Source organism: Ranitomeya variabilis, chromosome 4 (assembly GCF_051348905.1).
Source record: "Ranitomeya variabilis isolate aRanVar5 chromosome 4, aRanVar5.hap1, whole genome shotgun sequence".
NCBI lineage: Eukaryota > Metazoa > Chordata > Amphibia > Anura > Dendrobatidae > Ranitomeya > Ranitomeya variabilis.
This window is the reverse complement of record NC_135235.1, coordinates 179,655,029-179,672,241: the sequence shown is the minus strand read 5'-3', so window position 1 is coordinate 179,672,241 and position 17,213 is coordinate 179,655,029. Positions and strand designations below refer to the sequence as shown.

General features: G+C 42.6%; 1 protein-coding gene across 3 annotated transcripts in view; it reads left to right on the top strand.

The window, feature by feature from the left end:
- The window catches only part of LRMDA (leucine rich melanocyte differentiation associated), a 2,082,283-nt gene that overhangs the window by 1,333,601 nt on the left and 731,469 nt on the right, over window positions 1–17,213 (top strand). The window contains exon 7 of one of the 3 annotated variants that reach the window (XM_077259444.1): window positions 8,897–9,168. The exons of the other annotated variants lie outside the window; for them this stretch is intronic. Coding sequence (XP_077115559.1) covers window positions 8,897–8,959 — 63 coding nt within the window. The 3' untranslated portion in view covers window positions 8,960–9,168. Of the gene's footprint in view, window positions 1–8,896; window positions 9,169–17,213 lie in introns of those variants that run through there. 3 annotated transcript variants of the gene reach the window in all.

The following is a 17,213-nucleotide window of genomic DNA, read 5'->3' as shown; positions in this document are numbered from 1 at the left end:
CTTTAGGCGGTTTCTTACAGTTCGGTCACAAACATTGACTCCAGTTTCCACCCATTTGTTCCTCATTTGTTTTGTTGTGCATTTCCTGTTTTGGAGACATATTGCTTTAAGTTTCCGGTCTTGACGCTTTGATGTCTTCCTTGGTCTACCAGTATGTTTGCCTTTAACAACCTTCCCATGTTGTTTGTATTTGGCCCAGATTTTAGACACAGCTGACTGTGAACAACCAACATCTTTTGCAACATTGTGTGATGATTTACCCTCTTTTAAGAGTTTGATAATCCTATTCTTTGTTTCAATTGACATCTCTCATGTTGGAGCCATGATTCATGTCAGTCCACTTGGTGCAACAGCTCTCCAAGGTGTGATCACTCCTTTTTAGATGCAGACTAACGAGCAAATCTAATTTAATGCAGGTGTTAGTTTTGGGTATGAAAATTTACAGGGTGATTCCATAATTTTTTTCCTCAGAATTGAGTGATTCCATAATTTTTCCCCTATGCTTGGTTAAAAAAGTAACCATTACTGACTACAACAGATTTTGTTCTTGATTTCTTTTACTGTTTCTTAAAGCCAGAAAGTTGCCATTTTAAATGACTTTAGTTTTGTGCCATGTCTGTGATCTGCTTTTTTTCTACAAAATTAAACAACTGAATAAACATCCTCCAAGGCCAGTGATTCCATAATTTTTGCCAGAGGTTGTACTAGCACTGCAAATGGCTAGTTGGTGGGGGCACCTGGTGTTGGAACATCACCCTTCTAAAATTGTTGATCTGCAAACATTTTAGTATAGCCAGTTGAGGCAGTTTTCAAACGAAAAGAAAAGCAAATGGAGAGAAAGCCCGGAAAAGAATGGTTGCTGCATTAACTGGTAGCAAGTGGACCTGAATAAAGGGGAAGATGGGCTTTAATACCCCCTCATATGTCAGATAAAAGCCACAGATGTATGAAGTCTGCCTGCTTGGTGGAACCCTGATAAGCTCACTCTCATTTGGCTTATTTGTTTTTTAAGTGTATGCATACTGTACAAAGGAATCCAGTGAGGATTGCAGCAAGTGCTCCTGGCAAATAAGAAAGTTAGAAAGTTGCTTAACTTTATACAGTGGGGAAAAAAAGTATTTAGTCAGCCACCAATTGTGCAAGTTCTCCCAGTTAAAAAGATGAGAGAGGCCTCTAATTGACATCATAGGTAGACCACAATTATGTGAGTCAAAATGAGAAAACAAATCCAGATAATCACCTTGTCTGATTTGGCAAGATTTATTCTGCAAATTATGGTGGAAAATAAGTATTTGGTCATTAACAAAAGTTCATCTCAATACTTTGTTATATATCCTTTGTTGGCAATGACAGTGGTCAAACGTTTTCTGTAATTCTTCACAAGGTTGGCACACACTGTTGGTGGAATGTTGGCCTATTCCTTTATGCATATCTCCTCTAGAGCAGTGATGTTTTGGGTCTGTTGCTGGGCAACACAGACTTTCAACTCCCTCCAAAGGATTTCTATGGGGTTGAGATCTGGAGACTGGCTAGGCCACTCGATGACCTTCATATACTTCTTACGAAGCCACTCCATCATTGCCCTGGCAGTGTGCTTGGGATCATTATCATGCTGAAAGACCCATCAACGTTTCATCTTCAATGCCCTTGCTGATGGAAGGAGGTTTGCACTCATAATATCATGTTCATGGCCCCATTCATTCTTTCGTGTACACGGATCAGTCGTCCTAGTCCCTTTGCAAAGAAACGGCCCTAAAGCATGATGTTGCCACCCCCATACTTCACAGTTGGTATGTTGTTCTTTGGATGCATCTCAACATTCTGTCTCCTCCAAACACAACAAGTTTTGTTTCTACCAAACAGTTCTACTTTGGTTTCATCCGACCATATGACATTCTCCCAATACTCTTCTGGATAATCCAAATGCTCTCTAGCAAACTTCAGACAGTCCCGGACATGTACTGGCTTAAGTAAGGGGACATGCCTGACACTGCAGGATCTGAGTCCCTGGCGGCATAGTGTTTTACTTATGGTAGCTGTTGTGAACTCTGTTTTTGGGCTCCCTCTAGTGGTCACAAGCGGTACTGTGTAGTGTTGTCTTTCTGCAGGTTGGCAGCATCAGCTGGTTCGTTATCCTTGGTTGGTTTCCTATTTAGCTCACCTGGATACTCAGTTCCTTGCCTGCTCTCAATGTATTCAGTGCTCTTCTGATTCCTTGTGACTACCTTGCTCCCAGTCTCAACAAGACAAGCTAAGTTTTTGTTTGATCATTTTTTGATTATCAGCATTTATTATGTTTTTAGTCCAGCTCGCTAAAATGTGATTTCCTCGCTTGCTGGTTGCTCTAGGGGACTGAGTTTCTCCCCCCACACCGTTAGTTGGTGCGGGGGTTCTTGAAACCTCAGTGTGGATATTTTGTAAGGGTTTTTTACTGACCGCACAGACCCCTTTACTATTTTCTGCTATCTAGTATTAGTGGGCCTCATTTGCTAAATCTGTTTTCACCCCCGTGTATGTGCCTTCCTCTTACCTCACCGTTATTATATGTTGGGGGCTTCTATCTCTTTGGGGATTATTTCTCTGGAGGCAAGAGAGGTCTTTCTTTCTCTCTAGGGGGTAGTTAGTTCCTCAGGCTGGCTCGAGACGTCTAGGATTTTTAGGCACGTTCACCGGCTACTTGTAGTGTGTTTGGATCGGTTCAGATTTGCGGTCAGTCCAGTTTGCCACCTCCCTAGAGCTTGTCCTATGTATGTTACTTAGCTGTAGTAATTTGTGATCCTCAACCACTAAGGATCATAACAGGTAGCCTTTGTTTTGGTGGTCCCAGCTCAATGCAGGTCATTCACTAGATCCCCCTTGTGGTTCTGTGATGCTTGTGGAGTGCCCGCTAGGGCCGTTGGGTATTTGGGCCAGGTCCGACAGTTCTTCAGGGGTTGTCACGGCAGCAATGACCCGATCCTTGGCCCTGGGCATCCAATAAAATAATGGGATATGATGATGCAAGAGGGAATAGCTTGTGATGCCACCCGTAGTGTTCAGCAATAAGAAAATGGCCGATGCTGCGATTCAGGTCCAGTGGGGCGGTTGGTGACGCAGCTGAGATGTTACATCTCTCCATGGGTAGAGCTAGGCCCCAGGGCAGTTAAAGTCAATGATGAACTGTTGTAGTGCATGCCAGGTGATGCAGTAATATTTCTGAGGACAAAGCAGGGTGAGGTTTTCACTCTCTACTCAGAGTTTTTAAGCTACAGTCACCAACCTGGTGCTGTGTCCTCCGGGTCGGTGGTCCAGCCAGCTCTCAGGTAATTTGGGTGTACTTTTCCAAGACTCCCTTTCTTGTGTACCTTCCCAGGCCGTCTCACTGCGCTGGCTTAGCCCTCCTGCCCTGCGCCTCACACACAGTGTCCCAAGCCAGCAGCCTCGGGTCCGGTCGGGCGATGCTCCCCTGGTCCCCATGACTCTATATGGCTGCCTTTTCAGCGAATGTGTGTGGATTTGGCTGTAGCACATGCAGATACTACAGCCTCCGGTTTGCTAGCCGAGACTTGCAGTTCCTCAACTAATCTGGGGCCGATCCACACTGTGACCTGGTCCCTCCACCCGACTACGGTTGTCGTGGATTCAGGTGACATAGATTCAGGTGCCACAGATGGATTCTTCATTTCCCTGGCCCCTAGGACCTCTTCTCACTGGAGCTCCTCTCAGACACCTCTGTTTTCCTATCACTCCTCTCACTCACTGACTAATTAACTTCTAACTCCTCCCTCTGGTTTCCATTATAACTCCTCACTACCAACTGTCACTGTCTCCACCCATACCTTTTACCTTGTTCCCCCTCCAGCCTGAGATGGGGCCCTCTCTCAATAGGGTCCGCCCAGATCCCTTGGCCTGGAGTGGTGTGGTGTTGGATGCTAGTGTGTGGGTTCCGGGTAGTGCCCCATCCTTACCTGAGAGTGGAGTACTACACCTCTGGCTGAGGTGCACTACCTCTGTGGCGACTGGACCCTCTAGGGCACCACATTTGCTCACCATTCTTGTGATCACGATACATGGCCCCATTCATTCTTTCATGTACACAGATCAGACATCCTTGTCCCTTTATCAACCAATGCTGATAAGCAATACACAGAATGTAATAGACATATATCTGTGTCCACATAAGGGGATAGTATCACACGGAAAACAAGAAAAACTCCATGCACACATCAATAATTACAACCTACAGAGAAGATAAATGCACCAGAGGGAGATAAAAGTATTAAATAGTCAACTTTATTGAATTTAAAATACCAAATAGAAAATAGAAGGAATGCTGTGAAGGTGACGCTGCACCATAGCCGCAGGACAGAGGATGTACTAAGTGAACTAACATGAAAACAAATAGACAAACATTTGTACTAATATAACGCGAGATAATACAGAGCTCGGCTGGTACACAGTATCCAGATCAGCACAAATACACAAAATATAAGGAAATGTCTCACAGAAATAAAGCACACATACCTCTGGCCTGCGGCGCCACCCCTACGCGCGTTTCGGCGTGCGTGCCTTCTTCCGGGGGAGTTCACTTCACTCCCCCGGAAGAAGGCACGCACGCCGAAACGCGCGTAGGGGTGGCGCCGCAGGCCAGAGGTATGTGTGCTTTATTTCTGTGAGACATTTCCTTATATTTTGTGTATTTGTGCTGATCTGGATACTGTGTACCAGCCGAGCTCTGTATTATCTCGCGTTATATTAGTACAAATGTTTGTCTATTTGTTTTCATGTTAGTTCACTTAGTACATCCTCTGTCCTGCGGCTATGGTGCAGCGTCACCTTCACAGCATTCCTTCTATTTTCTATTTGGTATTTTAAATTCAATAAAGTTGACTATTTAATACTTTTATCTCCCTCTGGTGCATTTATCTTCTCTGTAGGTTGTAATCCTTGTCCCTTTGCAGATAAACAGCCCCAAAGCATGATGTTGCTACCCCCATGCTTCACACTAGGTATGTTGTTTTTTGGATGCAACTCAACATTCTGTCTCCTCCAAACACAACGAGTTTTGTTTCTACCTAACAGTTCTACTTTGGTTTCATCAGACCATATGACATTCTCCCAATACTCTTCTGGATAATCCAAATGCTCTCTAGCAAACTTCAGATGGGCACGGACTCACACTGGCTTAAGCAGGGGGACATATCTGGCATTGCAGGATCTCAGTTCCTGGTGGCATGGTGTTTTACTGATGGTAGCCTTTGTTTCTGTGGTCCTAGTTCTATGCAGGTTATTCACTAGGTCCCCCCGTGTGGTTCTGGGATTTTTGTTGACCATTTTTGTGATAATTTTGACCCCACGGGGTGAGATCTTGAGTGAGCCCACGATCGAGGGAGATCATCAGTGGTCTTGTATGTCTTCCATTTTCTTATTATTGCTCCCACAGTTGATTTCATCACATCAAGCTGCTTGCCTATTGCAGATTCAGTCTCCCCAGCCTGGGGCAGGGCTACAATTTTGTTTCAGGTGTCCTTTGACAGCTTTTTGGTATTCACTATAGTGGAGTTTAGAGTGTGACTGTTTGACGTTGTGGACAGGTGTCTTTTATTCTGATGACAAGTTCAACCAGTTGACATTACTACAGGTAATGAGTGGAGGACAGAGGAGCCTCTTAAAGAGGAAGTTACAGGTCTGTGAGAGCCAGAAATGTTGCATGTTTTTAGGTGTCCAAGAGCCAGAAATGTTGCATGTTTTTAGGTGTCCAAATACTTATTTTCCACCACAATTTGCAAAAGGTGATTTTCTGGATTTGTTTTCTCATTTTGATTCTCATATTTGTGGTCTGCCAATGATGTCAATTACAGGCCTCTCTCATCTTTTTAAGTGGGAGAACTTGCACAACTGGTGGCTGACTAAATACTTTTTTTCCCCACTGTATTTACAGTTGACTTGTGGTTCTCCTGATGAAATAGACAGCTAGACTTCAAATCTAAATCTCTTTCTGGGCTTTCTCATTCATTGAGATGCCAGCAGTGCAGCATAACTGCTTCTCTAAACCTACAGTCAAGGCTGAAATTGTTTGCGCACTTGAAATTGTTTCAGAAAATGAAGAATTTTTTCCAGAAAATGTTTGCAATTACACATGTTTTGTAATACAAGTGATTATTTCCTTTCCGTGTATGGGAACAACACAAAAAAACTGAAAAAAAGGTAATTGTGGTCATTGACCCTCTGGAAGAACCATGACCTAGGACGCAAACCCAGCTTTTGGACACTGGGCACTACATTGCAACCCAAAAACCTTTGGTAATCTTCGTATTTCATAAAGCCTTGCACCCAGTGCCAGAGGCACATTTAAACTTCCACGATATTTGACTGTAGGTACTGTATTCTCTAGGCCTTATTCTGTTTTTGGTAAAAAAGTAGAATTATATGCTTTACCAAAAAGCTCTACCTTGGTCTCATCTGTCCACAGGAAGCTTTCCAAGAAGAATCTTGGCTTACTGCAGTTTATATAATTTATATCTGTGTCGGCAGTGAGGTCTTTCTGGGTCTCATGCCATAGCATTTCATTTCATTAAAATATTGACAGATAGTTCGCACTGACACTTGCTTATCCACCATCAGGACCATCCTATGTTGCAAGCTTTCATCAATTTTTCTCTGTCATCCACAAGCAGGGAGATTAGCTATAGTGCCATGGGTTGTAAACATTTTGATTATGTTGCGCACTATGGACTAAGGAACATCAAGGTCTCTGGAGATCAACTTGAAACTTAGAGATTGTTGATATTGCTCAACAATTTTGGTTCTCTTGTCCTCAGACAGTTGTCTTCTCCTCTTTGTGTTCTACATGCTTAGTGTGGCACACACAGACCCCCAATAAACAGATTGAGTCAACTTCTCCCCTTTTTATCTGGTTTCAAGTGTGATTTTCATATTGCCAACACGTATTACTTGCCACATGCCAGTTTGAATGAGCATCACATGTTTGAAACAAACTTTTTTATTCACAATTTTGGAAAGGTGCCAACAGTTTTGTCCTGCCCATTTTTGGGGTTCTGTGTGAAGTAGTGTCCAATTTGACTTGTTTCTCTCTGTTTTTTGTGTTGTTCCAACATGCACAATGGAAATAAAAATGTGTATAATAAAACATGTGTAACTGAAATAATTTTCTGTGAGAAATATCTAATTTTCTGGAACAATTTCAAAGGTGCCAACACTTTCGACCATGACTTTATTAACTTTACATTTAAGAAGAAAGCAAACATTTTATAATTACTTTTGAAGGTGCCCATATCCATTAAGTGGGTCGGAAGCACACCTAGTTTTTATCATATTTTTTTAAGTTAGGCCATGTGCACACGTTCAGGATTTTTAGCGTTTTTTTCGCGTTTTTTCGCTATAAAAACGTGATAAAAACGCGAAAAAAACGCTTACATATGCCTCCCATTATTTTCAGTGTATTCCGCATTTTTTGTGCAAATGTTGCGATTTTTTCCGCGAAAAAATCGCATAGCGGAAAAAAAAGCAACATGTTCATTAAAAATGCGGAATTGCGGGGATTCCGCACACCTAGGAGTCCATTGATCTGCTTACTTCCCGCACGGGGCTGTGCACACCATGCGGGAAGTAAGCAGATTATGTGCGGTTGGTACCCAGGGTGGAGGAGAGGAAACTCTCCTCCACGCACTGGGCACCATATAAGTGGTCAAAAAATAAGAAATAAAATAAAAAACAGTCCTATACTCACCCTCGATGTCCAGCGCAGTGTTCCCGCCTCTGTGCTGCACGCTGGCTGGTTCCTGTAGCTGATGTGCGGAGAAGGACCTTGCCGAATGACGTCACTGTCCTGTGATTGGTCGAGACCGCTCACGTGACCGTGACGTCATGGAAGGCCCTGCGCGCACACATCAGCTATAGGAATGGACGCCGGTGAGGAGATCTGATGTCTGCGGGTGAGTATAAGCATTTTTTTTATTTTTTTTATTATTTTTAAACGTTCTATCTTTTACTATAGATGCTGCAAAAGCAGCATCTATAGTAACAAGTTGGTCACACTTGTCAAACAGTATGTTTGACAAGTGTGACCAACTTGTCAGTCAGTTTTCCAAGCGATGCTACAGATCGCTTGGAAAACTTTAGCATTCTGCAAGCTAATTACGCTTGCAGAATGTTAAAAAAACGCAAAAAAAACGGAAAAAAAACGCAAAAAAAAAAATGCGGATTTCTTGCAGAAAATTTCCGGTTTTCTTCAGGAAATTTCTGCAAGAAATCCTGAACGTGTGCACATACCCTTAATGTGGTTGTCCTCTTTGGACAATCTTTTTTTTACATGGGTTCTCTGATAAATCCCTGATCTTAGTTTGTTCAGCTCTGATAATTCCAGCTATCTTCTGTAATCTGCAGGGTAACATGGTCGTAGGTGCTCGGTGTATTCACCACCTATTATAATCCATGGCCTGTCTTTTGTCATGTATGGATGGCCAAGTTCATCAGAGAGACATTCTAGCAAACCCATTACTAAACTGATTGGTGTGGATTCTGAATGAGGAACATCCTGTATCTATGCAGAATGTAATAATTATGCCTTAATAAGTAGGTTTTTAAAACCAGACATCCCCTTTAAGGTAGCTGTTACATGCAAGCTCTTAGACAAAACACATATGACAGGTTGCATAGGCATCATTATGTGCCTATGGTATGCAGGTAAGGGTATAAAGTAATGGATGAGATTTTGCTGTACCCCAGCTCTACGTGTGTACTATTAATTATTCACCGTTAGCATTCTATATGTGCTAGTGATATAATGGTCTAAGACAAGCATCAGTCCATAGGCCTTGAGGGAAAAATGTAAATCTGGACCTCTGTTCCATCCATGTTCCAGGATCCCCACACATGTTTCATCTTGTTTTATCAGAGCCTAGCCTGGGAAAACAGCGCAAAAATACTGTTTCATCTCGATTTCCAAAGGACTTTCTAAACTAGGTTCTTTAAGAATTCCCTTCTCTGCTGCAATAGAATGAAGACATAATATGCTTTGAAAGCGATTTATGATGGCACCTAAACAGCCAGATTTACAAAGAAGTATTTTGGATCCAGGGGAAACCTCAGGAGTCAGGTCAAAGCTGAGTGTAACCATGATTTAAAAGGCTCCATCTTTGACATGACATTTAATGTGTGCGCAGTGAGACGCATATGTCCCTAATAAAAGAGCATTACATTTTAAATATGAGACGCATGCTGGGTGTATGTGTGCTTTTTTACTTTCCTGTAATAAAACTTCCAGCTTCGAAAATCGCTTTTCATTAATCTGGCTAGTGAGATGACATCTGGGCTTGGAATTAAATTAATGCTTGTAGACACAGCTGAGATATTGTTCAAGTAGTCGGCTCTTGCTCAATAGTACATTTCAGTAACCAGGTTGGATGGGAACAATCAGTTATAAGGAATTCGGGGAGACAGTATATATTTATTTTGTTTTGTTTGCCTATATAGCACCAACATATATTGCAGCGCTTTGCAAAGGTCATCATCACTGTCCCCATCAGATCTTGCAATTTATATTCCTGATCAGTCTTTGTGTGGGAAGAAACTGGAGATCCCAGAGGAAACCCACGCAAACACATGGAGGACATACAAACTCCTTGCAGATGTTGTCTCTTGATCTAGAGTGTTGTTATGCAGTGGGTGTAAAGCAATGCACACGTCACATGGTTGTGATACCATGTTCTGAGTACACATCCAGTCACGCAAAACATTTGGCTGTGTACCTCTACCATTAAAGTGGTTATTTTCTAGATTTGAATTCTAAATTCTTCAGACACTCTATATGACTGTAGACTTCTGAATCATGACAGCAAGCGGTGCGCACACTGTCAGGATTCACAGTTATTTCCTTACGAGTGATTGGCCAGTGAGAGTGGTCACATGACCCCATGTATGTGATTTGCATATTTGCGGTCCCGTGCCAACTCGATGTGGTTAGCTTCTCTCACAAATTGGATAGGATATATGTGGTCATGTAACTGCTCGCTCCATAGGAAATATCGATGAATCCTGACAGTAATCTAGAAGTCTTCAGGCATGTAGAGTGACTGCAGACTTTGCTCTGAAGCCTGAAAAAGCCACTTAAAGTATGAGATGAAAGTAGTTGGTCACTTCATGAAGACATCTGATTAGAGCTTCTGTGGCTCTTATCTGTAAAAGGCTCCTCCTGTCATCACACACAATAGCTTTAATTGTTCTATCCTACATATCAGATTTGTCCACAGAATAAAGAAAATTGTGCTCCTCTGTACTAAATATATTGTATTTGGAGATGAACGGTGTCTTACATCCAGCAGAAGAGTCTTGTATGTATCTTGTGGTATGGCTACATGGGGCAGAAAACAGCGATCTGCAACAAAAAGTCACATGCTGTAAATCCGCACCGCTGCTCAATTTCCACACATTCTCCGTGCAGATCTTTGTTGGAGCGTGCAGATGATATTTGGGGAAATGTCATTTACTTTCCTGCTGCTGTAATCCACCTACATGTCAGTTTTAGCAGAAGACTGTATCCTGGTAAATGGACTATGATCATTTCCCATGATTATTATATTGAATAAATTCCCATATAGCACAATGCCAGTTTGATGACTTCCACCTGTGTGGCCAATAAGTCACATTAAATCCACCATGCTGCAGCCTGACCTGCTATTTTTCAGTTGCCATCCTACTAGAATCAGTCATCAATGATATTTTACAGTCTATGAAACTCAGAGCAGAATTCACATTTCCCTTGTTCTTTGCAAGTTCTAGCCCACTACCATTACACAGATCACTCATGTTTCTGTCTGACGAAAAGAGGAGTGCTTAGTCCTGGTTAAACAAGTTGCAAACACATAAGCAGAAGGGTTAAACACTCAAGACAAGAAGACATCAACCTTGTTCTAGGTGCATGATTGCCAGTAACTATTGCCAAGCTCTACCACTGAGAAGAAAGCTAATGAAAGTGCTTTTTCGTTTCCTTTTTTCTTTTTTGTCTTCCTCTCTCTCTTTGTTAAGTTAGTGCTCACACAAAGCAGCTTTGTGGCTTTTCCAGACTTGTCAAAGCCGTCAGTCGGGATAAGGAAAACGATATTGTTTCCAGTACTTGAGTTCCTTCCGCGCTGACATGTGCCACTCGATGAGGATGATAAATGCCTCCCTCATTAGCTTGGGGTGTGGGATTACTGGCTGACAACACATTAATCACCAGCTTCAGTGGCAGACTGACGAGCAATAGACATTGTTAACAAAACTTTTCTAATATGTCACTCTTCTGTCTGGCAGGCAATAATCAATCACTCAGATTGGCAGCCCTGATAAATCATACTATTTATACTCTATGTAATGAAAGATCTTTCCCACATTCTGTCATTTTTTTCTTTTTTTTTTGTGGACAGCCTCACAGGTTATAGTCCTACCATAACAGTGCAAGGAAAAGTGTTAACATTTAGATTTGGTCCATCAATGGCTTTCTTGGGTTTCTGATAATTCATGTTACAGTGATTGATCGCTGGACTTGGCTACCTATAGACAGAACACTGCTGTACCTGCTAATAGTGTCGTACATATATCAAGACAGAGCATTTTTTTTGGTGTGTGCCTGATGTGTTTTTACATCATTTTCCGGTTGTCTTTTAGCGAGCTTTAGTGGTGTTTGCTCCATCATATATGTAGTATTAACATTGATGCCTGTGCTGTTTGAATGAACGTGCAGGTTAACTGTTAGATAACTGCTGACATATTCGACATCTGCTGACATTTCCTTGGCTGTAATGGTGGGGGTCCATCAACTGAATCCCCATGGACTGACACAATAAATTGTGACAGTGCCTGGTCACTGGTTGGAATTGGCACGTGTTAAATGTCAAAGCTCAAGCTTCCAAAAAACTGTGGACCAGAGGCCAGAGGGACGTTAGGTTCAGGAGATAACTGCAGACCTTTCATACTTGACATTTTTTTGGACTCTTATAAGTGACTAAACCTTCAATTCAGCAGATACTATATTGATAGACGTACTTGGACACACCTCTCAATCATCGATTTCAGGGTTTTCATTCAGTCCCATTGCATTAGGTGTATAGAATCAAGCACCTTGCCCTGTAGTCTGCCTTACTAACATTCGTGTCAGAATGATATGTTCTAAAAAGCTTGTACCTATCCTTCCCTTTATTAGGAAGTTCTCCTTCATTTGTAGCTAAATATTTAGTAACAGAATCTAATTAGTAAAGAGGACAATTATTACTTTGCCTGCATGTTCTTGGTGGGATCAGGCAGATTACGTAGATTGTGTAACCAAATTCACCTCTCAGTAGTAAAGTATAAATACCATTAGGACGCCGAACGCGAGCGGTTCTGATCTGCCCTCTTCAGTGCTCTGCAAATGTCACCTCTGATGATAAAATTGTGTACAACATACAAGAATTTAATAGTGTGCTACAAAATTATGACTTTATTTTTATTTACAGACATTTTTGTTTTTCAGTTTACCACTTATGTGGCTTTTGATAAAAGAAACGGGATAGTCTGGAAAAAGCATTGAGGATGTGAAGAAATAATTGCCTGTGCGCAGAAAGCTTGACAATACTTCTAGCTACTAGGGCTTTCTTTTCTTCTGTTCCATGTCACTGACTCACTACCAATGCCCTGCTTCTCCTGGGAGGCTGCACATTACCACAGGTCGTGTGACGAGTAAGGGACAAGGTCTGTAACAGGATATGGTCAGCCCCGGTTTCTTTCCAAGTTTTGTCTGTTATGTGATTAATGTCCCTGCAGGCTCTCTGTGGGTCAGGTGAGGGCCTGTCACTACAGCTGCAAATGACACTTTTAGCAAATGTAATACTGGTACACGTAGGCGCCTTCTCTACTGAACAAGATGACTGGGTGTAAAAGTTAGAATACAGATACAGCGAAGTGGCTCGTTCTCTTAGATATGATTTCTTACCTGCCATAATGTAGTGTTAATAATTCTATTCACTTAGCACAGTAAAATACATAGCAAGATGGACATAGAAGTAATGCATGTTGTACACCATATCCGTGTACATGGTTAGGCTACATGCAGAGACTTGTACAGAGAAGCAGGAACTGCACTATATATATGACCTTTATGGGAAGCTGCAAAGCTTCACATGTCACCATGCAGCGTCTCCTTGAGGTACCCTATAGCATCTCTTGAAGAAACATTTTTTGCATTGGAGCAGTCTGCAATTCCTTTTTTATCCAGATTCTTTGTAAATTAAGGGGCACAAAAATGGTACAGTATGGGTTTGTAAATTTCTTTTGGCACTGTATTCACCATCTGTGTCACAAAATGTAGCCAGATAATCCTTTAATCTTCATATCGATAAGCTCTTAAATGTAAAGTGATGTGGAATATGTTGGTGCTATAAAAATAACAGTTATTATTTTTTAATAATAAGCCTTGAAGTCTTCGTGACAACAGTAGATGTTCATATAATGTTGGATTTATTATCTTCTTTCCTTATTCCGCCCACAAAATACGTTTTGATGCTGGAACGCCTGCCAGGGACGTGGGGTACTCAGTACCGGGTCCGATACTTAAAGGGATGCGTCACGGCGGCGGTGACCCGGTCCGTGGCCCTGCGCACCCAAGTAAAGGGAAAGTCTTTAAAGGGGTTTGTGAAATAATAAAAGTTTGTGACACCACCTGTAGTATTCGGTCAGGGATGACTGATGCTGCTTAAAGGGGTCCGCTGGGGTGATGTTATGGTAGCTGGGATGGTATGGCTTCCCACAGGTGAAACTGGGTCCCCAGGGTTCCCGGTGTAGCAGATAAAGATGGTAGATGATGTAGAAAGAAACAGAGGACACAAGTTGTAGTCTCTTTACTTCGTTACTGTAGAATTCAGACAGCCACAGTCCAGGGTACCAGATCACAGGTGCTGGTATGGTCTGGCCGGCTTGGAGGCGAGTCTGGAATCCCAATAACCAGGTGGGGTTGGAAGCCTTCCTTTTAGCACTGTGTTGTAGTCCCTTGTTGCCTTAGGCCTCACACAAGGTCTTCATGTTCTCTCTGTCCCCCTTTAGGTAGGACACTAACCCGCATGACAGGTAACTCGAGCCTTTTTACAGGATCTCTATCACGACCCGGGCTCTATCTGCTACTGTGTCTTTTGGTGTTAATGGTGGACAGGTAACTTGCAATCTGCTGTGCGCTAGTTTCTGCAATAAAGCATAGAGTTATCCCCACAACCTCGGTCTCCCGGCTACTGGTATCTGCGCTCAGCATGGAGGAAGCTCAGTCGCAGCTTCTCTCTCCAGCTCTTCACTCTTCTTTGCTCCTTTTCCTCCTTCACGCTCTCTACAGTTTGTTCCATCCTTTTCTCTCTCCTTTCCAGGAACTGCAGCACATCATGTGGTTGCACGGCCCCATACTTTTCTCACAGGAGCTGCAGATCTTCTCGTCTGCTCGGCCCCTTTCCTCTGTCTCTCTCACAGACTCTCTGTCTGCTCCCTCTGCCAGACTGCTCTATTTCCCTGTCTCTGACAGACTGACTAACTTTCCCTCCAGCCAGAATATATATATAGTGGAGCCACCCACAAGCTGGATCAGAGCTCCCCTTCTGGCCTGGAGTATGAACATGTTACATGTTTGTGATACCTGATAAAGGAATTCTTCCTTGCTTCCAAGCATGACATCACTCTCCCCAGGAGGAAAGCGATACCACTGTAACAACCAGTTACCTGGGGTGTTTCACTGGCACTGGTGTCAAGACGTAATCTTTCATTGCACACGCCTGGGCATACAGTAGTGAACACTGTGCATGTGATCACAGAGCAAGAAGAAATTAAAGGGTCAGCGGCCATCAAAATACAGCTGCTGGCCCAAGCACTGTGGCCCCGTGATTCTACCCGGGGTACAGATTAGAGGTCATCGAGGGCCATAAACGGCCCGTGGACCTGAGGTTCTCCACCCCTGCTGTAGAGGATAGTAGTTAATATCAACTGTGAGGACTCTAGTAGTATGGCTCAGTTCGTGGAGAGTAATCTTTATTCTGCCTGAAAGAATAGTATTGGGTAATATATTGCAAGACACAATGTATCTGTGTTTAATTGAAGTAGCCTGTGTAGAGGTAACACTACTCTGTGGTCTCCATGAAGTTAACATTGGCCAGACTGAAGTTCAAGAGACTGTGTGTGAAAGATTGCTCTATTGAGTTCTAGAATGCTTATGTTCTCCATATCTCCAGTTGTGACCAGAAGCATAACTTTACCAACTACAGTGTATTGCACCAACCAAGCAGAAAGTGACATTTTTTGCAAACCATCAGATATATGATGCTTTACTAAAGTGGATTGTAACCGTCATGTGGATTGTGCCACTATTATATTGACAAATAAAAGTAGAGTTTTTTGTGATACTTGAACAGTCTGCAATAATTTTTTAAGGGGAAACCATCACAAGTCATAATTAAAAGGAGGCTGATGCATTGTGCCTATAAAGTGAAATACACCATGTTCCAAATTATTATACAAATGATATTTTTCTCGGATTTTCCTAAATGGTCGGTGCTAATGACAGTCGTCTAATAAAAGTCATCACTCGTTAGAGTATACATCAAATTTTGTTGAAGAAACCTCCCAATGATAACAGTATAATCTCCAAAATGAATAAAAACTCAAAATGCAATGTTCCAAATTATTAGGCACAGTAGATTTTCTAAACTATGATATGTTTTAAAGAACTGAAAATGCTCATTTGTAGAATTTTCAGCATTAGGAGGTCACATTCACTGAACAAAAAAGCTATTTAACTCCAAAACATCCTAACAGGCCAAGTTACATGTTTACATAGGAACCCCTGTTTGAGATCACCTTCACAATTCTTGCATCCATTGAGCTTGAGAGTTTTTGGAGAGTTTGTGCTTGTATTTCTTTACAAGATGGTGACCACACCATGAGTTTATCTCCTTTTATGCCCATAGCAGCCAATGACTCAGAGGTATTCTTTGCAGCATGAGATGGTGCATTGTCATGCATGAAGGTGACTTTGCTCCTGAAGGCACGTTTCTGCTTTTTATACCATGGAAGAAAGTTGTCAGTCAGAAACTCTATATACTTTGCAGAGGTCATTTTCACACCTTCAGGAACCTTATAGGGCCCTACCAGCTGTTTCCCCATGATTCCGGCCCAAAACATGACTCCTCCACCTGCTTGCTGACGTCGCAGCCTTGTTGGGACATGGTGGCCATCCACCAACCATCCACTACTCCATCCATCTGGAACATCCAGGGTTGCTCGACACTCATCAGTATGCAAGACTGTTTGAAAATTCGTCTTCATGTATGTCTGGGCCCACCGCAACCATTTCTGCTTGTGAACTCTGTTTAGGCGTGGCTAAATAGTAGGTTTATGAACCAAAGCAAGCCTTTGAAGGTTGAGGTTCAAGGGACTCCAGAGGCATCAGCAGCTTCAAATATCTGTTTGCTGGTTTGTATTGGTAGCAGCTGCTCTCTTAATCCGATGAACTTGCCTGGCAGAAACCTTACTCATTATGCCTTTATCAGCACGAACACGTCTGTGCTCAGATTCAGCGAAAAATCTCTTAACAGTACGATGATCACGCTGAAGTTTTCAGGAAATATCTAATGTTTTCATCCCTTTGCCAAGGCATTGCACTATTTGATGCATTTCGGCAGCAGAGAGATCCTTTTTCTTTCCCATGTTACTTGAAACCTGTGGCCTGCTTAATAATGTGGAACATCATTTTTAAGTAGTTTTCCTTTAATTAGAATCACCTAGAAAACTAATTACTACTTGTGTTTCCGTTTTGTAAGACGCACTTTTATTTCCCCCAAATTGGGGGGGAAATGGTGGTGCATCTTACAATTGGAATAGTAAAAAAAATAGGGAAAAAGAAGAAAATATTGCTTACTGAGGGGCTGGCGGTGGCTGCAGAGCAGACTTGTAGTAAGCAGGGTCACCGGTGGGGAAATGGAGCAGGCCTGGAGCTGGGGGTGGTGGTGCGGCCATCTCCGGTGTTTGTCGCTGTCATCTCCGGTGTTCGGCTGTGTGCGGGTGGCATAATGCTGGCCGGCGCCATTGCACTTCCGGAATTCAGAATCCGGAGTTTCCGGTTTCTAGAATGAGTGCCTGTGTACCACACAGGACTTCAAGAAAATGGCCGCCGAACCAGCGCATGCGCAGATAAATCTCGCTGTTACTGAGCTCTCGATCTGCACATG